The 23,509-nt window shown below is 41.0% G+C and overlaps 1 protein-coding gene across 1 annotated transcript in view; it reads right to left on the bottom strand.

The window, feature by feature from the left end:
* The window catches only part of LOC109036895 (inactive tyrosine-protein kinase 7), a 32,781-nt gene that overhangs the window by 5,164 nt on the left and 4,108 nt on the right, over positions 1–23,509 (bottom strand). The window contains exons 3-11 of the mRNA XM_019051318.2: positions 7,486–7,612; positions 6,573–6,724; positions 5,541–5,685; positions 4,211–4,347; positions 3,379–3,672; positions 2,579–2,863; positions 2,000–2,112; positions 1,328–1,472; positions 255–533 (exon numbers count right to left, since the gene is read on the bottom strand). Coding sequence (XP_018906863.2) covers positions 255–533; positions 1,328–1,472; positions 2,000–2,112; positions 2,579–2,863; positions 3,379–3,672; positions 4,211–4,347; positions 5,541–5,685; positions 6,573–6,724; positions 7,486–7,612 — 1,677 coding nt within the window. The remainder of the gene's footprint in view (positions 1–254; positions 534–1,327; positions 1,473–1,999; positions 2,113–2,578; positions 2,864–3,378; positions 3,673–4,210; positions 4,348–5,540; positions 5,686–6,572; positions 6,725–7,485; positions 7,613–23,509) is intronic.

The raw sequence follows: 23,509 nt of genomic DNA, 5'->3' as shown, positions 1-23,509 counted from the left end.
CTAAAATGTTTCCCGTAAGGAAAATTGTTCTTATACAGCATAAAATTATAAAATAATACTAAAAAATAAGCCAACTCTATTTAAAGAAAAACGTGTATCATGGTGTGATAATTTTTACTCTTTTCTTTCAGAGGTGTTTCTGTGGTTTAAATTTTAGCCACTCAGCAGATCTTTGAGAAAAAATAGTTCCTAAGATTAAAATGGCAAGTTAAACAGAAAAAGTACAAAGAGTGAATCAGACAATGCATACTAACTTATCACATTGAGGAAAACCTCCGATCGGTTAAACCCTCCGCTGTTCCCAGCAGTGCAGCCATATTTGCCTTCATCGTTTAAATGAACTTCAGTGATTAAAAGAGAGCCATTCTCTAAAATGAGAAACCTGGAACGATCAAAGTGCTCTTGAGTGATCGTGTTTTTGTCCCACTGTATAGTTGGTTTTGGATAGCCGTCCGCAACACAGTCAATTGTAATGGAATACCCTTCTAAAGCTTGAGTAGGATTTTTTGCAATTGCCAGGAATTTTGGTGAGACTGTAAAAAAAGGGAAAAGGCATTAAAAACAAGATGGAAAAAACTTGAAGGGACACTTAAAGTAAACACTATCTTTTGAGATACACCCACAGATCAAAACCCATCTTTTTGAGAATGTCCTATCTGTTTTTTCTAAACATTTACATTTCATCAGTCATGGAACAAATTTCTATTTATGACGGATTTCTATTTCTTCTGCTGATAATGGTCATAAACTCTTCAAAATGTTTAAATTTATCATTTCTAACAAGTTCACTAGTGAAGTCAGAGAAAGAGTGAGAGTGAGAATACTATTTTCAAAATGACTAATTAAACTGTCAAGTATAAACGATTCAGAAGTTTTTGAACTAAAAATATCTGAATAATTTTTAACACGAAAAAAATCTGAGAGTCTCAGAAATTCTTCAGTCAAAACAAGTCTGGACAGCTCAAGGGTGTCTGAACTAAAAACCCCATCTTTTCATAGCCTCTTTTTCTGCTTTCTGATCCTTTCCGAATTTGCTTACTATTGCAGATGAGAGAATTGAATCGTAAGTTTTTTAATCATATTTGGACTGCGCACAATTTTTTAATTGAAGAAATTTTACATTGTATGTAATCCAAAATTTGTTTGTAATAAAACACATACAGGATTTTTACACATCGATTATTGCACAATTGTATCATTGGACCACTTATCATGAGGTTCAAATAGACGGCTCGTTTGGAGAAGAGCATAATTGCAGAAGGGTATCTATCATATTAGGGCCCTTTTGCATGTTAATTTTTTAAAAGAGAACAAACAAAATACTCACCAACTACATCGACATCGATTGTTACATTGATTCGACCTTGAGAATTGGAGGCAACACACATGTATTGGCCTTGGTCGTCCAGTGTCACATTCTTAAAGACCAGAGTTCCATTCTCAGCTTTCACTGGCACATTAGACTTGCCAACCTGAAAAACAAAGATAAAATTGAAATAATTAAAACAGTACAAAAGAACTGAAACAGCAAAAAAAAAAAAATTCCCGTGAATTCTGAGCAGCAGTATTTTAAACTGCACGGAGGACTATAATTGTCACTAGTTTTAGTTCTCTTGCGGACCCCAGCTGTCAATTCAGGCCCAAAAGAGGTTTAAGAGATGGTCACCGGCTTTTAGGAGTATGAACTACTCATCGGAAGGGTAGGTTGGGCTCTTAGTGTTAGTGGAAGCAATAAATCTAGAAGAGCCCACTCAAAATTCCAACGTTAGTCCTTCACGTTGAGGGTTGAGTCATCTGGCTAATTCCCCAATACTAGTAAAGCTGTGGACCTCTATTGGTTACGCTTTTCATTGATTAAAATATGATTTTTTTTACCACCACAACCTTTTTCAATTTATTATCAAATTAACGGCTATGTAGTTTCTTAATGACCAATGGTGCATATGTTGTAGTTAAGACAAAACTTTGAAAAAAAAAAATAAAATATGAAATTCCTTACCTTGAACCATTTGACCACAGGTGTGTCATAGCCTTGCGCACGGCACTGAATTTTGCTACCTTGACCTAATTCCATTATTTTTTTGCTGGGTTTTGGGTTAAACTTTAACCTCTCTATAACAATGTAAAAAGTGTTAATGATTATTATTGTAAAGATTAGTGCAAAGACACAATAGAACAAAGGAAAAATGTCAAAGGACTCGCCAGGATTCTTAAGGATACCTTTAGGTATTAACATTTTAACCGAGATAAACTAAAAAAAAGAAATGCAATAAATACAAGTTGTCTTGCTACTGGACATGGTGTTCCAAGAAAGGGTAGACAAAAGTATTATTATTTATTAGTGCTACAAAAATGTTTGATTAAAACTATTTTAATTCAAGATACCTTTCAGAGATAATATTGGATCATCTGGGAGGTTTAAAATCTCATAAACTCCATAGGACAGAAGCCCTAAAAATTCTGCCTGCTCTCTCTTTAGCTTCCAACACAAATGCCTGGTTTTATCTTGGACTTTTCCCTTAGTCTCCAACTGATATCAATAAATAATACATAGAATATTTAAAAAAAATAATAATACCTTGAACGTAGAGATGGGCTGGTTTTGACTTGACAAGGGGATACACTGTGCTGTTGATGACACAAACGTACTCTCCTTTATCGCTAACATGGACATTGTGGATTGTCAATGAACCATTATCAGATATATTGAAGCGGGGAATGTCTGAGGAGATTGGAGCCGAATTGTGAAGCCAGTAGACAGTTGTGACTGGTGGAGGCGTCGCTGTATGTCCACAGATGAAAAGAGCCGTAGAGCCCTCGTCCACAGCAGCTGGTGACGGATTCAACTGGATACTTGGCGGCTCTGATGAGGTTGAAAATGGGGGAAAAAATGAAAGGGTCAAGTAAGAACATGTGTGGGTAAGAGATGAATGAAAAACATTGTAAAATGAGGCTGTCCCAGTTTTCAGGGTTGCCACAAAATTTAGAGAATGAATTTCTCCGAGACATTTTGGTAAAATTCCCTGGTAAGTGAGGATATGATAGATAGTTAAAAATAATTTGGAAAAGTTACTAGTACCATACACCATCAAAAGTTTCATGCCATTTTACCCCCAAAAAGTCCGTTCACATGGCTGTATCTCTATCGTGCAACAGACCCAGGATAGAAAGAGAAGAGAACCAAAGAAATAATAGATAACGTTAACTTGATAATTTTAATTCATTTCATTTTGTTTGATTAGATTTGGTTAAAAAACAACTAATCTATGAGAAGATGTATCAGGTTATGAGGAAATATAAAAGAGTTTAGATGTTTTTCTCTTATCTCAAAGAAAATTAAAAGCGAACACTGATTGTCACAAGAAGTAAAATACTTACTTGCAACAATTAACTTGAAAGACGTCTGTTTCTTATCGGCAATGTTTTCTGCTGAACACACATAGGTGCCTGTGTGCTGATTGACCTGAGCTTTCTTAATGAAAAGTGTTTGATTTGTGATGGTGATACTTGCGCTTGATTGTAAACTTTTGCCATTAACATCCTGCCACATCACCGTTGGTTTAGGAAGGCCGAAAGGAGGCGAACAGGTTATTTGGAAACTCTCTCCTTCCGGAATTATGACAGGTTCATCACTTTCCAAATTAAGTGTGGATTGATTCATGTTGTAAAGAACTGAAAAAAGTTTCGGAATTTAATTATACAAAATAATATTGCTGAAGATATTCTCTTACTTATAAACGGATGGGTAATAAGGAATACTAATTAAAGTTTAGGCCAAAGTTCAATCAGAAAAAAACCAAAAAGTTGGGCTGTACAGTTTATCATGTGTTTTTTTGGAAGTTGCAATGAAAATTCCGGTTCTTTTTTCTGTTTTCTCTTTTCTTTTATACAGTTACAGTAAAATGTGCAGGTTCAGTATAGAATTGTACCAAACTTCGCCTGTTTTTTGCAGGATTGTAGCAATTTGTGATTAAAAGACTAAGAAGAGATGATAGCTCTGGAAATTTGGAGGAAATCAGAAATTTTTAAAATGGTAATGCCAGTTTGAAAAATGGCAAGACCTAAACTTTCTGAGATCCTTGACTATAATATTGACTAAGATCATTTGAAAATAGAGGTCCTCGGAACAAAAATTATACACATCCAAAAACAGAGCAGCTTTGTCTAAATAAAGTAATGAATTTGGGAAAAAATTCAACAAATTACTTACAAGCGATTTCTAATTGAGCAGTGTACTTCTGTGGCACCTCCAGGGATTCCTCTCTAATACCAACACAACCGTATAGTCCCTCGTTTTTTGATGACATTTTATGAATGAGGAGGGTGTTGTTTGGATAGATTGTCAACCTGAAACGAGAAATAAATTAATACCTGTGAAGAAAAGGATACTCAAGTGAAATTGATGCTGCTAAAAAGCTACTAAATACAAGGCTATGCAAAATCTTCGCACCAGATTGTTAGATGAAATTCAGTTTGGAAAAACACTGCGATGCAGCATTTTAAAGTTTTATTGGCATTTCTTTATTTCCAGCGGAAACCAGTGCAAAATGCCTTTGAATTACAACTTTACAAACAACTTGAAAATTTTGGATGAAAGTTAAAGAGTAACTCAAATTTTCTCCACTCATAGACTGGTATAGAAGTAGGACAATTTTATCAAAATTGAAAAAAATTGACTCATATTGCTGACACATTGATCATCTTAAATAAACTGCCACTTTGATAAAGAACACAGTTCAGCATTTGAATGATGTAAATGTTCCTTCACAGAACATTAATTTTCGAGAAAAAGTGTGAATATTTTGTCTAAAAAACTCGAGTTAGGCTGAATTGAATTACAAATCAAATTATCTGAAGAATAAGAAAAGAAAGTAGAGATCAAAATCTCAAAGTTTCATAAGATAATTCTTGCTTTAATAGAGGAAATATGGCAGTGTGCATTCAGAGGTTCATAGAGTTCTCTCTCAGCAAATAGAGTAGATGCACAATACTGCAAGATACAGAATAGTGAGCTGTTTACTTCAGTTGGCAGGCACTTCATTTGAGGCTGACATTAAACTTGACTCAGTCATTACTTGGTTTGATAAACAGCCGACCAGATATCTGAATTGAGACAGGACTCAATCCTTAAATCAAGGCTCTGGAGTCAGCGGGGCTGGAGAGTAACGAAATCATAAAACTAGAATTTACGGCTTCATGGGGAAAAAGTATGTGTGCACTTAAGTAAACACTTCTTTAATTATCCTCCGTTTTGTCTTAACACCCATCAAATGTTTATTTACTTTCACCATCCCCTCCCCCTCTGCAACTACTTTCAAGCTTTTCCTCATCCACTACTCAACTTCAAATACTAAACTTTTGAGCTGGAACCTAAACTATACTAAACAAAAAATTAGTTCTTCATACATGTGAAAGAAACGTGTAAAAATTTCCTTTAAATTATGTTCCCAAACTTTCTGAGTAAGTGTCAGAGCTCGCTCTTAAACACTCCACCCTACCGCGATTCTGCTAACAAATAAATTAAATGGTACAAAACTTACTCTGATGAATTTTTGAGGGGACCAGTCTCTTTGAAATACCATTCTGTGACGTCGGCCATGTCATACAAACAATCTAGCGATGCCGGGGCATCTTTGCGAATGTACGTGTCTTGGGGTGGAATTTTTATTTTAGCCCATTCTGGACCTAAGATCAGAGAAAAAAACATTCTGATGATTAGAAAAAACGATGCAGGTAAAAGTATCTATTCTTACTAGTTATTAAACAACTGATAGAAAGGGATTCTCTCATTCAAATTTTCTAAACAGGCGTAATCAACAAAACAGTGCACATTTCAGCCATAAAAAGATTGAGGAAAACAGTGATCTTCGATTGCATGAAAGAATATTAAGTAAAGTTCTATTCACCTTTAGAAAGAAAAAGAAATGTGATGTCGGTGATACATTTTTACTTAATAGAATTGATAATCATAGAAACATAAAATAGAATGGAGAATTTGCACGCAATTTTTTTATTGCTTCATCTGAAAGTGCCTAATGAGCTGAGTTCGCAACATTTTTCATAATTTTTTTCTGACATGGGAAATTGGAGAAAAATTGATTTAAAAGTGAGAAAATGTGCCGCCTTGTGACGTCATCTGGCGGCATTTCCCATTTAAACACATGTATTTTGGCAAATTAGGTTATTTTTGTCATATCTCCTCTAATAATTGCTCAATTTATGAATCAAGGGTATCTTCGTGTTCAGTTCACTCAGAGGATTCCACTTAAACAGGAAACTCATCAAATTTCAGACCCTTGCAAATTCTCCATTGATAATCATAGAAACATAAAATAAAAAGGAAAGATAGAAAATTATGGGTTTCCAGTTTCTTTTGCAGCAGGTTGTCATTTTTAAAGCAGATAAACAAGTATTAAAATTTACCTGCAAAATAAATGTTTTTCTTAGACTTCATGCTTGACATGACTTGCCTCGCGATCATTTAAACTCAACAGCCTCATTTTTCTTCGAGTACAATTGTGGTCAAATTAAAAGAAAAAAGAGGACTTCAAGGGTGAAAGAAATAAACTCACCTGGGAGGGCTAAAATAAAACTTTTGGAGCTATGAACTCTGCCTGCTGGGTTTGACACAGAACACCGGTAAACTCCATTATCACGTGGTGTTGGGGACTTGAGCAGTAATTTCTTTCCTTTCACACTCACACGATCAAATAATTCACCATTTCTGAAAAGAAAAACAAGACATTTTTTAGACTAAAATCATGCATATAAAAGTGGGTACTAACTTGAATTTTTTTTATACATACAATTTAAATTTATAAATGAAAAATGGTACATGAATTTGATGATTAAAAAAAGCCACATAACAGAGGGCAATCTTAAGAGTGTGTTTTCTTTTTCTTCATTCTTTGAGAGGGAAATAGTAATGGCAGAAACAATTATCCTAGTTAAATGAGATAGAAGTAATGACAGCCATTGCTGGGAGCTAATAACACGACATCCCCTCTTCCTATGCTTTTAGAATCCTGTAAACAAATATAAGGAGGCTGTCAAATGAGGCCTGAAATTAACTGCCTATACATTCTGATATTCGTCCGACTAGAAAATTGAGGAAATCTTCAAGCTCCATTAGAACAGTAATTAAATATTTTGAACAAAATGTTTCAATTTACGGGAGCGCTAAGATACTATATCACGTGTGTTAAGGTTTATTTTTACAAAAAGACAACCGAGCCTGTAACAGTGAGACAAAATTTTCCATGAATGTATTTCGAAGTCATGAGAGAGGCTACTTTTTTAATTTATATCACACTCACTGAGTTTGCCTTGAACACTAATTGTAAGCTTAAAAGGTATCTTGATGCGATGTTAAAATATTTTTTTAATTGTGATAACAATGACACATTCATTAATTTTCCAACGAGAGAAAAAATATTAGGGCCTTTAGAAAAGAACCAATTTCTACTTGAAACCTTAGCAGTTTACCTGAACCATTCAACTTTCACATCAGGACTGCCCTCTGCAGCACATTTCAAGACAAGCTCTCGTCCTGCTGTGATTTTATCTTCAGAAGCTGGAGATTCAAGGGTCACCTCAGCAGCCTCGCTGATCCCTGAAAAGAGAAAAAATATTTGTAATGAAACGCGACACATTATACATGCTCGATGGTGAAACTGCAGAAATGCATAAATCGGTTTGCGGCGTTGCATACTTCCTGTCAAACTTTATTTAATACATGAAAAACCACTGGACGTCATTTTTTCAACACTTCAGTGAGTTTTCTTCTCGATGTGAAGAATATTCTGTAAAAATTTCAAGCCATGATGTCGGTTCTGTCCCCTTTAAAAAATACAATTGGAGCGGAGATTTTGAAACACCGCAACCTAGATACGTATTTTTGCAGTTTCTCCATCGTGCTTCGTTTGGAACTGTTAATTCCCTTCACTGCCTTACATCATTGCAAAACACTCTACATATCGACGGCGTAAGTCCGCGATCACGTACCTATCTCGTTTGCGGTGTCTGAGAATCTCCGCCTTCATGTTCTTTTAGGTAGATTTCGAAGAAATATCTACCTATTGCAGACGGTACGACCTCGTAATTTTCGGGAATTTTTGCTCAAAGAGCATCGATCCTGAAGCCCTGAGTTGAAAAACGTAGGTCATAAAAAAAGGAATATATATATATATATATATATATATATATATATATATATATATATATATATATATTTATATATATATATATATATATAGAGTTAGTTAGTTAGTTTTAGTTGACTACGATCAGCATCTAGGCTATTTACGTCGAGGACTAGGCAATTTTTCGACCGTTTGCGACCGTTTTTTTTCCGGAACTATCCGTACGATCAAAACGAAACCAAGCATGGTTCTTCACTGCTATGAGGTCTAGATCAAGTTTCCTTTTTCGTGAAAATCGGCCCACCCCTTATCCGGAAAATCTCAAGTCCAAAGGGGGATGATTTTCCAAACTCGTCCGATCTTAGTCGGTGATACGTCAAAAAACTCGTCTCGTCGTGGCCTTTAAAACAACCTATATTCACCTACCCTCTAAAACCACCCCTTATCCCGAAAATCTCAAGTCCAAAGGGGGATGATTTTTCAAACTCGTCCGATCTTAGTCGGTGATACGTCAAAAAACTCGTCTCGTCGTGGCCTTCAAAACAACCTATATTCACCTACCCTCTAAAACCACCCCTTATCCGAAAAATCTCAAGTTCAAGGGGACGATTTTCCGACCTGTCAGGCTCATTAGGCGCAATTGTTTTCATAGAAAAGATTAGTCGAAATCTACCTCTCGTTTCCACTGTGGCTGGAAAGCGGTTTTTTTTGTAAGGGAGAACAAATTGGATAGCATTTAGCAAAAAAGAACCAGCGTGATTACAGTGTTTTCAAAATCGTGCAACTTCTTTTTTTCTTTTAAAAATACGAAAAATAAGTACAGTATCGAGATTTACACACAATTATTCCCCTTTAAAGTTTAGAATATTTTGGTGAGATGCAAAATATATTTGCTATTTTTGGAAATGTTTTAGATAAGTATGAAGAAGCAACATTTTAACAACACTGTAATTGCGCTGGTTCCTTTTCGCTAAGTGCGCTCCAATTGACATCATTCCTAGAAGGTTTTGCAGAATTTTCTTCGCACAGAGAAGAAAAATCACGGCAGTTTTGAAGGATTGCCGTTGAGTAGTTTTCCGTTTAAAAAATAAAGTATGACAGGAAGTTTGCGACGTCGTAAACCGAGTTATGTGATTGCCGACTTACACCGTAGATACACATATCCATAAGCAACCACTACCTCTGGCTCATCCATAAACTTAAGCACGAATTTCACCAAATTTCAGAAACCTGCAAATACGGTGTCTACTAAAACAGGCTGGTCAAAAATAAGTACTTTTGCAGTGCATTCTCGAGAAATTCAGTACCTCCTCCAACAGAAAAATTCCGTGCTTTTTCAGTACCTCCATTTGACGAAATTAGAAAAATTTCAAAAATTTGAAATTGCAACAAAATTCCGGACCTTTTTGCGGGATTTCCGCACTTTTTCAGTACTTCCGGACCGCCCTTAGAAAATCAGTACTGTTTCCGGACATTCCGGACTTGTAGACACCCTACCAAATCCCCATCACGCCGTTTTTTTCGTGTGAATAAAAGAATTATAAAAGTAGCAATTTGCGACTTGGGAGTGGAAACAAGTTGTTTCGTGTGTGGAACGACGAACATGGGCCGAAAACCGAATCCAGCGAGCGGGAGAACCGTTTTGCAATGGCAAATCCACGATCTCTTTGAGCGGGCGAGTTGGGTGGGATTACGCATTTACGCCACGGCAACTCCCGAGCTCTTCATTAAGCTTATGAGCTCCGACGGAGGGAAACAAAGGAGCCTCCCCCTCCCTCGGAGCCGGGGAAAAAATTAAAAACATAAAAAAAGGCTGGCGCGAATACCCTCGAATGGGACGCAACGGATTTTCCACGGAAAAACGGGAAAATCGCCGACCGACGACGCACAGTGTAACAAGTCAGTGCGAGGGGTCGGACTTTCAGTGAGAAATTGCAACTTGCAAAGATATTTTTCTGCGAGGAGAATCAAGTAAAAATTACTGGACGTTTCGCAGCGATAGTACCCTGCGATGGATAGAGTCAACTAATGTATTTTCAAGTTCCAAAGGAAAGCTGGAAAAGATTGAATTTTTCAAGTGTCCACGCGGACCATCCGGAAAAATGTGAATCCTTCGTTAAGGAGAAACTGTCTGATTTTTCTCCGTCAACCAAGCTGGTGCTAGACGAAGGACTTCAACGCGCGAGAAATCAGGAAGCTGGCTTCTTCCTCCGGTCTTGCTTAGGTGGAATGGGTGACTGAGAGTAAGAGGGGAAGTGACATTAACTTCGATACTTTCAACCCTTATTTTTCAGTTTTTCATTGACACTGGACTGTTGTTGCTTTTAAAGGAAGGCCTCTCAGCCTCACGGCTGAGCCTGGTGAAGGCTCTCACACACGCATTTTAGCAGATTAGCTCATTTTGTCATATCTTCTCCAATAATTGTTCAATTCATGAACCAATGGTATTCTCGTATTCATTTTACTCAGTAGTTTCCACTTAAACACGATTTTCATCAAATTTCAGACACTTGCAAATTCTCTATGAACAAACGCCAGATTGTAAAAAGGCATGGTTAAAAATGGTTTTCAGGCAAAATTTGTTGTTCGAAACGTCAAACCCCCTCGAGAGAGCATATAAAGGTGACTTAACGATTATTTCCTGACATATTCGTCATTTTCCCTGACATTTTCGTAGATTTCCCTGACTTTAGAAAATTCCCTGACATTTCCCGGTTTTCCCGATATTCCCTGACTGCGGCAACCCTGCAAACCCGATCCCAAAGCACTGGAATCCCGATCGTCTAGCGCTAGGCGAAGGACCTAGAGCTTTCCGATCTGGCAGCCGGGGGCGTAGCGCGGCGGCAGGGGCGAAAGTAAAAGCTCTCCGAAGCGGGGGCGGCGGGGGTGGCGGAGCCGGGTTTTGGCGGGTTCGGGGATCTCCCCTCGAACTGGGGAAGCCGGGAGATTGGATCTCGGGCGGTAGTGCGACTACTACGGGGCTGACTCATCCGGTTTATTACACCGGTGGCCCATAAAACTTTATGACCCAAACATCGATCCGTTGCCGTGGCGACGCCGCCGTATAAAACACTTATTTCGCGTGTTCCCCCGGACCCGAACCCAAACCCGGGCACTTCACCCGACGCCGACTCTTATCTGCCACGCGTTTATTTGACTTTCCTTGATACCTCATTACCGCTCCCCACGCTCCCGTGGGCTAACTTTCGCACCCAACCAGTCTGCCGAGTATTCCTGTGCGAGTTGTCCTCACCCGGTCTAAGAGTCTCAGAGAGCTTTTGGGATTCGGGCGTTCGGTCTGCGCAATGGCCGGCCTCGGGCATGCGAGAGAAAAAGCTCGGCTTAGATCGAAGACCGAAGTTTTTGGTCGCAAAAACCGGACTGTGATTCACCTGACCGAAAACTTCAATTGCACTGAAAAAAATAGTTCTGTTTACACGGCTCCTGCACTTCTTTTGTAACAGTCGCAGAGGCTTCCGTTATGAGGACAGAGTACTCTGTTCCCACGACCTAAGTTCTGTTCTAACAACAGAAAAATTCTGTAAGTGTAACAAAGAGACTGCATGAGCCCTGTGAACAGAGGGTTCTGTCGTCAGCACCATCTATTTTTTTCTGTGTGCCTGAGTCGAAGAACTTTGGTATTCAATTTAAACCGAAGTTCAGTGTCTGTAACCGAACTTGTTTATCTGAGTGCAGTTCCGAGAAGAGAATAGGCAAAAAAAAGGAAAAAAAGAAGAAAAAAAAGAAAGGAAAAACACCGAGAACTGTAAGTTGCAAAAAAATCTCGAACTCGCTATCATCGCGGCAGGCATGGAGCTTATTTTGGGCCACGGAGCAAAAACTCCGAATCGTGAGAAACGGATTTAGGAACTTTTTGCGCCCCTGCAATCGAATAGTTTATGAGAAGACTGAGGTTTTCCTACTTCGTCCGAGTTTTTGAATCTTCTGAGTTCATAAATACTTTTTGATAAAAAACGAAAAAAAAACAAAAAAAAAACATTGAATTTTCTAAGAATAAAGTAGGTAACTTAACTTGCTTTAGTTTATGAGCAATTTTTTTTTTTTTTTTTTTTACAATTATTTTTTTACTTTTTTTTATACGGGGAACCCAGAACAACCCGAAGTCTATAGTCCTTAATTTTTGTTTTTCAATGGCGGTTGTCTCAATTTAAAGTTTTACCATTTTAAACAATGTAAATTACAGATAGGGCTACGATAAGTCTGCAATTTTGATTAGCTTAATGAAAAAGGGCCCGGAAACGGTACTTTCCTGAGGTAGGGACTCGTCGACATGTACCTCTATTTTTCGTATACTAAGAAGCACGCGCATACGCGCCGAGCTGAACGACATTTTCGTCATTTGGTGAAAAATCGTCTTATTTAAGAAATTGAAAACTAACACACGATAAAAATGAGCTTCAGGCAAGGAAACTGGGTCGAAAAGAGAGCTTTAAGTCCACGGTGTCTAGAAGTTTTGACCACGCTCATTCCCTGATTTTTCGCTGATTTTCTCTGATTTTCAGGAGCTCATTCCCTGATGAGAAGCCGAGGTTTTCTCTCACTTCCCCGGGATTTTCCGGGGGAAAAAATATAATTCTCCCGAGTTCCACGTACGAATATCGATTTTGATTTATCTTTCAGCCATTTCTTTGGCGCACATACAAAATTTTAATTCCGATAGCGTTCCTGATGTTCATATTATCTGGTCAATGAAAGCTCCTCCATTCTGTTGATGATTTGAAGCTTCAAATGTGCAATTCAAGAAGTCAACAATAGCGCTCGGTCAGATTAGACCGCCAAATTTGAGGACGAGATTATCCCTAAGCGGTAGAGATTCCCGGTTTCTGGAACAGATTCCCTGATTTCTCCCTGATTTTCCCTACAAATTTTCATTCCCTGATGAATCCCGGGTTTTCCTGTTCTAGACACCATGGCTTTGACGCTCAGTTTTTCCAAATACAATATTCCCCGAGACGAGTTAGACAGTGTAATGACTAATAGCTCAAATTCCTGAAAAATGTCTTTCAACTCCTTCATGCGCGGTACCCGTCAATCCACCCACTTCGTATGCTCCTCGTGTTCCAGTTCTGCCGTGCTGAGGAAGAACGCCGTATACACATTCGAGAGTTGCCAAATTTCCTTCGATAAAATGTGCATTTTTAAGGAATCTTATGACAATTTTTCCTTGAAATTTTCAGAATCTTCAGGTAAAATTGCGAGCTAAATTATCTGAAAAATCGGAATGAAAATATTCATAAGTTTACCAGGAAATTCGTGTTTTATCAAAGGAAATTTGGCAACGCCTGAAGGTTCGTACGGCGTTCTTCCTTAGCAGGGCAGTTCTTTCAAAGCCAGCGCTTTAATTTTCCGGCAAGAATTCGATCCCGACTCGAACGCTCCGCGAATATCAATGGTTCAACCGACGCACAGTGGATCGAGTCAATAGGAGAGGTCGGACAAAATTTGGAAATTTTAAACGCTTGTAACTCCGTTTATACAAAACTTTGAGGCTCTAAAATTGGTTCCATTGGTTTCTTCATGAAATTCACTCTCAGAACCACCCCTTAAAATTTAAAATTCGGCGGAATAAACATCAAAATTTGCAGTAACTGTCAAAAATTTCACGTCCGATCTCTGATATTGACTCGGTCCACTGTGCGACGGGAGAAAAAATACCGCGGCAGCGCATTTCGCGAAAGCTTCTCGTTCTTCATCTTGCGCTCGGGAGAGGCGGTGACAAACCGAGTCCAAGCGTGCCACCGGGATAGAAGGAGGGGGGGGAGGGGGTGCGGCAGGTGCGCCGGCAATAGACCGTTCCAGCCTGATGTCACACGGAAACCGAATATCCTGGAGAAATGGAGACCCCGCTCTCTTCATCCGTGCGAGGCACACCGCCGTGGCCGAAGTTGCTTTTACCGGGGGTTTACTCTTCCGCAGGCGACAAGATGTCCGAATTTAAATTATTTGAGTAAATGGTGAGACTTTAAAAACATCCTAAGCTGCAGGCGGATCCTGAAACTTTGGACAGGAAGGAAGGGGTGTCCGGGGGGCTTCCCCCGGAAAATTGTCCAAATTTTAAAGCATCTGATATGCAGTTCGAGTCAATTTCGTCATGAATCGTTACCAAAGATCAGCGTCCTTCCCTTCGTCCCTTCCTCTTTTCTTCCATCGTTCCCTTTATCTTCCTCCGTTTTTCCGGACGAGCAAGGGAGAGAGGCCCCCTCCGTCCTCCTGGATCCCCCGATGTCCTAAGCGCGGTAAAACCTCAAGTGTCGCTTATTGTTAGACATGTCTGAAATTCCCAATTTTCGGATTTCTTTGATATTTCCTTGATTTTGCTTAATTTCCACGAAAATTCTCCGATACAGAACCAGAATTTTCCCTTGTTTTCTTCTCGATTCCCTTCGGGAAACAAAACTTTTTTTTAAAAGTTCGGGAACAAATTAATGTTTTTCATCTTCTGTATTTTGCCTCTATGGAAAAGTCAACTTGGGCCATCAAGATTGAAATTGTCTGGATCTCCGAGCGGAGGGAGAAAATATTCCCGATTTATAAAGGGTTGCCATAATTTTTTCATCTTCAAATTTCCTGACTTCCCTTGATTTTTCCTAGACAACTTTTGTTTTTCCCCGACTCCAAAAGTTTCTAATTCCCTGACGTTTCCTGACCTTCGAATAAAACCACCTCGCCCCATGGCTCGTACTGCGGTCTTACTTAGCACAGCAAGAACGCCGTATAAACATTCGAGGGTTGCCAAATTTCTTCGGATAAAATGTTCATATTTGAGGAAAATTGTGAATTTTCTTCCTTGAAATTTTCAGACACTCTAGATCAAATTACAGACAAAATTATCTGAAAAATCGGCAGAAAAATATTCAAAAATTTCCGGAAAATTAGTGATTTCCCGGGGGAAATTTGGCAACAGCTAAAGGCTCAAACGGCGTTTTTCCTTAGCACGGCAGAGCACTCTTCATTTCACGATAAATGGACATATTTCTATCAAACGGAACTATGTGCATTAAGACATGAACCCTAAGACCCATAAGAATATGTGCATAACAGGGCTCACGTCATAATGCACAAGTTCCGTTTGATAGAAATACGTCCAAATGTCACTAGGGTCAAACCCCGAGGAGGCAACATGGGTCGGGGGCACCGGAGCTGAACGAGGCAGCGAGGGGCTGAGTCAGTTTCATCCCCTCCCCCGCCCCCGCCGGCGCCGCCGACCGGGGCCTCCTTCTCTTCGGCGCACCGCGGCGCGGGGTCTTTATTTTAACACTTGCCGATTCGTCACAAACCTTGCGCAAATATAAAAAACCCGTCAATGGACTGCACTGACTTCACCCCGGGCTCCCGGGTCGGCTCGCGATTGAGGATTGTCCCGCCGAGGGGGAGGGGGAGCTAACCGGGGAGCCCCCCCCCCCCCCCCCCCCCCTCTGCCGCGGCGGCGGCAGACAAATTCGACGAACGTGTTGTGACCGTGAAATATGCAACAATCGCGGTTGCATTGAACCGGTCGCCGCGTCCTCACCACGCACCGTGGGCCCGAACGGGATTTCGCGGACTGTTCCCAGGGTTTTCACGATTTTTCCTGCTTTCTCGATTGAGATATATTTCGGTATCAGGGCGTTTGTGACTTCCAATGCTGCTAAGATTGGGCAACGTACTTCAAGTAACTTATCGACTTATCCGACTGTTCTGCTGTTCGGGAGAGATCAATTTTTTTCATCTTCTGTCTCGTCTTCTGTCTTTCGTCTGCGTCTCTACGGGAGAGCCAACTTGGACCACCAATTTTGAAAATAATTTAATCTCCGAGCGGAAAGAGAGAGAGAATATTCCCGGTTTTTACAGAGTTGCATAAAATTGTTTATATTTAAATTCCCTGATTTTTTCCTGGATATGTTTGCATTTCCCTGACTCCAAAGTATTCCAATTCCTTGACTTTCCCTGACCTTTCGAAAAAAAATTCCACCTTTGTTTTAAATACACTGGCTTTCCCTAAACTTTGGCCATAACTTCCTTGATTGGAGATACAGTTATGAAGAAAGGCATTCAGTAGCACATTAAAAGATGACAAGCCTTGAAAATGACCAGAAAGGGTAAACAGTTGGATATCAGTGATGCGAATCAGTGATTAGTCGACGTGTCCGAAATTCCCTGACTTTTCCTACATATTCCCTGACTTTTCCCACAAATTTCCTGATTATTCCCACAAATTCCCTGTCTTTTCCGGCATATTCCCTGGCTTTTCCGGCATATTCCCTAACTTTTCCAACAAATTCCCTGACTTTCCCTACTTTCCTGATTTTCCCCACTAATTCCCTGACTTTTCCGACATATTCCCTGACTTTTCCAACAAATTTCCTGACTTTCCCTACTTTCCTGATTTTCCCCACTAATTCCCTGACTTTCCCCACTTTCCTGATTTTCCCCACGAATTCCCTGACTTTTCCCGATCGTCGCAAATTCCCTGAATTTCCCTGCTTTTCCGGGTTTTCCGACCGCCGGCAATCCGCATTCACACACTCTGGGATGGCATCGGCTGAAGTTGATGAGCCACGTCGCTGCTCACATCGGACCACTTGGCGATGAGGCGCTGGAATCGAGGAACAAAGGGAAAAAAGGGAAACCCACGACTGGTTGTTAGTTAGTTCCGTGCCGTCATCCCGAAGGCCTAATTCGACGAAGTGAGGATTGAGCGGCGGGAACAGACATTCTGGTCTCATGACTCAGGTCAGTTTCCCGAAAACTAGGGTTTAGAGCCCGTCCGTCCGCGACCCAAATCGACAGGAAAATCTGACAAGACAAGAATGAAAATGGAAATGCAAATAAAAATGAGAGCGGGTGAACAAAAGCGGGTATCGTTCAAGGACGAATCTATCCTCTACGAACCGCCCCTTGCCACCTGTCTGACGAAGGAAAGAGATTCGCCTGGCTTGGAAAACTTTTACTTTCGAGACTCTCCAAAACCGCGAAGACATAATGATACGAGTTGGAAAGCTGTGATGCGACCTGCTTTTCCCGGGCACCCCATGCGCCTAAAAATTGCCTTGGACGCCTAAAAATTAAGAGGCTGGGCCACCGTGGCGCCTAAGAAGATGACGTAACCCGCCGATGTTTTTCAAACTCGCAATCGCAAAGCAGCGATAGCCGATGTTGCATACCGACCACCAGAGCACATATCTCGGATTGCGACGTTGCAGACTTCCTGTCATACTTTAATCTTTAAATGGGTGAACTCAACTTCAATTCTAGAAAACATCCGTGATTTTTCCACTCATTGCGAGAATAATTTTGTGAAAACTCCAAGGAATGATACTAAATTGTCCTCCTTTAAAAGTATAAAATGAGAGCGGAGATTTTTAGACACAGCAAGCGAGATACGTGGTCCGGTAGTTTCACCGTCGATATGCGAAAGTTAATTTGGCTCCTTAAAATTGGTCTTGCCGTGGCCACTGGCCACGGCAGCTCCTAAAATTTTCAGAGAAAGACAGAACACTACTCTCTCCATTGTGATAAGGAAAAATGCCATAGGAGCTTTCAGACGTCGCTATATTCCCTTCCATAAAAACGAATCAACTGGAAAATTTCAGGATATTTTTCATTAATTTCAGGATATTCGAATTTTCCGGCACTTTTATTCACAATTTAATCTAAAACACCTGAAAATTGCGGGGGAAAATATCAATCTTTTTCTCAAATGAGATTCAAAAGTTATGCTGAATTTTACTAAATACGGATGCCAGAACTTGGTGTGTTTTTGGACTACCGCTCTCTTTTTGTGCCGTAGTATCTTGATTTATATTGCTAGGGAAGCTCCGTACTCTTAAAGGATGCCCGTCATCTTTAAAATGTCCGAGTGCCTTCAATTTCGTATGATACTGTGCAATACCTCTATTGTGAAATAGTTGCTTGAGGCGCCGTGGCACGCTGCTGCGCACACTGGCTCCTACAAACCTAAGGGGATACTTCAAGCAGTGCGCAATGCGTCAAGTATCCCCTTAGGTTTGTAGGCGCCAGTGCGCGTTGCGCCAGTGGCAGCACACCGCGGCAGTGCTATGTGGGGTTTCTCTGATTTCTTCAATTCCAAATGCCTTGAGATGCTCAACTTCCGCAACTTTGTGAGAGGAATTTCCCCCTGACTTTACGGCCATTTTGTTCTGTCCCTGACTTTTCCCCGCGTTTCCTGACCTAACTATTCGACGTAGTTTCATCCATGACTGTGGCCACCAAATCCACAGCTTCAATCCGCGCGCGAGCCAAATCAGTGGCTAGGCGTGAATGATCGATTATCGATATTTCCCCATTGGAAGTTATGGTAAAGAATCGATTATTAAGGCGTTCGCTGCGAACACCCTGTCTATCGATCATTTCCCATGGGTTCAAATGCAAGATCAATCGATATATCTCAAAGCACACCACGCCACTGGGTGGCCCACTTTGATTTAGTAGTAACAAGGGCTACAACACGAGTGTCATGAACCCAGGGCATGGAAACCTCAAGTGGCGAAGCCACAGCTGCTTAACGAACGCGAACCACTTGCACCCTGTTTACGGCTCACTTAACCGGCGCATCTCCGCACCTCGCAAAAAAAAAAAAAAAAAAAAAAAAAAAAAAAAAAAAAAAAAAAACCACCTCCCCCACCCCGCTCTTTGACGTCGAGAGTTATTGCAATGGAGGAGATGCGACTACTAGGAAGAAAGCCGCATGAGCCTTCTGACGTTGCCATATTTCTTCGAATAAAAACTCGAATTTACTGGGAAAATTGTGAATAATTTGCTTCAAATTTTTCAGAAAATTTTGTTTGCAATTTAATCTACAATACCTATCTGAAAATTTCGAGAAAAAATATGCATAACTTTCCTCAACAATACGCGTTTCATCCAAGGAAATTTAGCAACTCTTGAATTTTCATACGGCGTTCTTACTTCAGACGGCGGTACTGAGCTATGAACGAAAAAACGCCAGATTAACGTTCGAATGATGTCGAATTTTTCCACAGTAAAAGATTTGTCTCCGCAGAAAGTTTCATTCGAATATGTTCCTCATTGAAATTTTCAGATACTTCAAATAAAATTGCTAAGTAAGTAGAAGGGGCAAGGATACTCGCGAGTTCCCCAGCGGGTCCATTGTTAAATCGCTATCGAGAACCTTGATCGATAACTCCCTATCTTCACAATATGCTATAAATCGATCAAGGTCATTTGATAACGCTTTAACAATCGAGCCGCTGATGATTCGAGTTTACTCGAAGGGAATTCGGCAACTTCCGGAGTAGAGGTAGCGGCGGTCTTGACACTTGGCAACACTGTTTCTCCTCCATTAAAATCCATTAAAAACATCGATTTAAGATGATGCAAGCAGCCTCCCAGTGAATCGATTACTGAACATACATTTAAATGATGAAAAAACAGTGTTGCCAACTTGCAAAATCGCCACTAACTTCCGGAGGTTCATACGGCGTTCTTGGCGAGCATGGAGATCCCGTTGTGACGCGGAGGACCCCGCAGCCGCGGAGGTCGGAAGACGGAGGGAGGGTGGCGGAGGTCGGAAGACGGAGGGAGGGTGGCGGACGGTGAGGGAGGAGCTGAGGACGCATTTAGAAACAGGATCTGGTCTGGAGCAAAACAGGAATTGCCAGGGTGGCAGCGTTGCCGGTCTGCTTGGAAAATCCAGGGGTTCAACATGTATTTCGTGCAGGAACCGGACGAGCAGGGGTGTTCGGAGACAACGGGAGGATCTCCGACGTTTTCGGTTCAACGCTCCGGGACAAAAATTACTACAAATATCCTGACTTTTTTATGTATTTCCTGAAAAATAGGGAAGTCTCTTTCGTTCTTCCTGACTCCTCGTGAGGGTTTTTTGGGCTGGCAATACCAAAATGTAGAATTTGCATGCACATTTTTTATCGCTTCATCTGAAAGTGCTTGAAGAGCTGATTTCACAGTATTTTTTATAATTTTTTGTGATACGGTAAATAGCAGAAAAATATATTTAAACGTGAGAAAATGCACCGCCTAGTGACGTAATGTGGCGGTTTTACCGGGTGGATTCGCAGATTTCCAAATCCTGATTCAGTGTGTCTACCAGTTATAAAAAACCAAAATTGAGGACTTTCGGGGACGTTAAGGGGTATTTTTTTCAAGAAAATAGGGGACTTTTTTCCCGAAATAGTAAGAGAAAAGGAGCTAGTTGGTGCGTTAAAATGCGTACTTGAAACGACTCATTTTACAAGTCATGTTGAACCGATGAAAACGTGCGAAAAACCAAGCAAAGCTTCAGTTTTTCTATTCCTAGTAATACCGCGCCGCCGAAAATTTGCAACTGCCGATGTTTAGAACGATTTTTGTCACTTTTTGGGGACCTGAACACGAAAATTGGGGACTTTCAGGGATATCGGGGACACCCTCCCAAAATCGAGGATAGTCGGGGACATTGGGGACTTTCGAGGACCGGTAGACACCCTGGCTCTGAGAGATCCGAATGTCGTATTTACCTAGTTTTCCAGGGTGGATCCGCAGATTTACGAATGGACCACTAGACAAGGTACGAATTTAAGCGATCTGATACATGTTTCTTAACCAGAATTTCACGTAAAAAACGATTCTCACAGCGAAAATTACTGAAACCAACTCCTAACGAAGATATTAACGTTTTTATTTCACATTGGTTACAAGGAATTTGAACTGCCCGCTCACAAGAAACTCAAAGCTCTACGTGAGTCAAATCGCCCACTACAACGATTTCAGCAATCTTCTCAATCGAACCATGTTCATTTCCCACCATGTGTTGTTTAAACTATTAGCAATTTGCTATAATTGAGCCAAAGCGTCAAGATTGAGGTTGCCAAAATTTTATATCGCAGAGACTGTCATGATAACGTTTAGCGTGCGATGTGAATCACGTAGAGCATTGAGTTTTCATGAGCGGGTGGTTTGAATTCACGCATCAAGAATCATTAAATATCTTCGTAAGGAGTTAATTTCGGTAATTTTCGTTGTGCGCATCGTGTTTTACGTGACATTTTGATTGAGAATCATGTATCAGAGGGCTGAAATTCCTACCTTGTCTAGTGGTAAATTCTGATTGCTGCCTGTTGCCGCGAAGCGCAGTTAGGGGCTGTCGGGGGTTGGGCTGCGCAGCGGTCGTTGAAGCGGCAACCCAGCGCATGGAGCCACGTGCAAATCGTGCCTTACGAGACCGACAAAGAAAGATACGCGGCATCTGGCTCTTTCACTCGCGTCTGCCTCCTTTCAACCATCCACTTCCGCACCCCCCTCCCCCCTCCTCCTGAGGAGCCAACCCCCACAACTTCCCCCGCCGGTCGGGGGTGTCATCAGGAACCAGGCGATGGAAACGCTTCGCTGATTTTCGAGCGCGCCGTCATCCAGAACGCAAGAATCGATCCAGCTCGATCGCTCTGTGATAATCCAGAGGTCCGACTCGTCGAGGCATTCTTCCATTCGAAAATGGTGATGAAACAGGAATCAAGGTCTCCTTGTTTTTTTCCATTTTCGAATGGATTTTCTACTGTAGATTCTCCGGCGTTGCCTACCTTTTCCGGGGCTTCATAAATTTTGACTCTTCAGCAGGGCCGGATTAAGGGGGTGGCCACATGGGCCGCGGCCCGTGGCGGCAAATTTAGCAATTATTTTAAATGTAGGTTTAAAAAAAATGGGATTCAGAAAAAAATTACCAAGGAGAAAAGGGGACAAAATCCCTCTTTCCTGAGAGTATAGCAATTTCTAATTTTGTTGTTTTTCGGTGATACAAGAGACGGCATCTTTAATTAGTCGAGTTAAGAGAGGGACTAAACACGCAATTTGGCCTGGAGCTCAGCGCAGAGAGGAATAGTGATAACGAGGACTTAAGATGAAAAGAAGAAGCCCTCGGCGCGGCGCGGCGGCGGTCGGCATGTAACACATATTAGCGCCTACACGATTGCATGAATACTTCACGCATTGCGTCAGACACAGTGCGGTCAGCTGCAGCGGTCGGCGTGAAACGCATAGCGCCTACAAGACTGTAGGAATACTCCCCGCATTGCGCAAAATACAGTGCGATCAGCGCAGAGCGGCGACGGAAGTTAAAATTATTAAACCACATTTATGTTTGTTCTTTCTTAATTTTTTAGTTCAATGTTTATAAATGGAAGGCCTTGTCCACAAAGAGATAGGTTTACGGGACTTAACTTTCGCGCAAAGTTCCGTGAACTTTTGCAAGTAGTGCTAACAGGGCTTTCGCAAAAAATGTGTCTAACACGAGTAAACGCGTTTTATGCACCCCTCTCCCTCCGGCACGTTCACTTGATGGTTTTATTGATGTTTCAAAACGAATGAGAAAGGGGCGGCAAAATACAGGCGGCCCATGGGCCGCAAGGAGGTAAATCCGGCCCTGCTCTTCAGGTTTTCCAGACCGCTGGAGATTTTGAGCAACGCTTGGGTTTGACATTTCTGGGGGAGTTTCTCCTCCCGCAAAAATGCTCTTAAACGCTCAATGCTTATCAATATTTCAACTTTTGAGTTTTGCGGCACTAACTGGATCGCGTTAAGCAGAAAGGAACGAAGGCTACATCAACTTTTGCCAACTTTCATTTTTTACGTGAAAACGGTTGTCCGGATTTGTGTGCGATTTTCAGCGAATTTCCCGCATAGCACGAAGCCAATTCCTTAAAATTTCCAACAAAATCCTCACAAAGTTCTCTTGTAAAAAATTAAATTGCCCGGTTAAATCTGGCAATAGCTGATGACGCCATGTTCCTTTTGATTGTAAAGGTCTCTTTCCCAGGACAGTAACAAGAAGAGATTCAGTTGGGGATTATGAAAACTCGAAAATCAACCAAAATTTAAACCCACCGATTAAATCGCGAAACTTTCTTCCGTGCGGCCGTGCTAAAATAGAACGCCGTGTGAGCCTTTTGACGATTTTTATCGCAATTCCATCGAAAATAGCTGAAGATTTCAAGTAAAATATGCATAACTTTCCTCAATAATAGATAGTTTGTCAGGTAAAATTTTGCAACTCTCGAGTGTTTTTACGGCGTCCTCCCTCATCACGACAGTATGCTGATCCGTTTGGACTGCATTTTCCAAAATGGAACTACAGTATCTGGCCCAGGTTAGAGACGACGCAGTGATTATACAGATGGGCTAGAAAATGTACTTCCTAACTGCAAAATGTAGTCCACTTGTCTGATCCACCACTTTCAATTCCAAGCTTTCTTAGAGGAATTCACACGACAAGGCACAAGTTTCTGATGGGCAGGCGAGGATGAGGATGTCGTTTCTCAACCAATGGGAGGCCAATAAAATCACGTGACTGACAGAAACGGCGAATCCGAGTCGACGAGCGAGCGAAATACGAGTGC

This window comes from Bemisia tabaci, chromosome 4 (assembly GCF_918797505.1).
Source record: "Bemisia tabaci chromosome 4, PGI_BMITA_v3".
Classification (NCBI taxonomy): domain Eukaryota; kingdom Metazoa; phylum Arthropoda; class Insecta; order Hemiptera; family Aleyrodidae; genus Bemisia; species Bemisia tabaci.
This window is presented reverse-complemented; position numbering and strand designations above follow the sequence as displayed.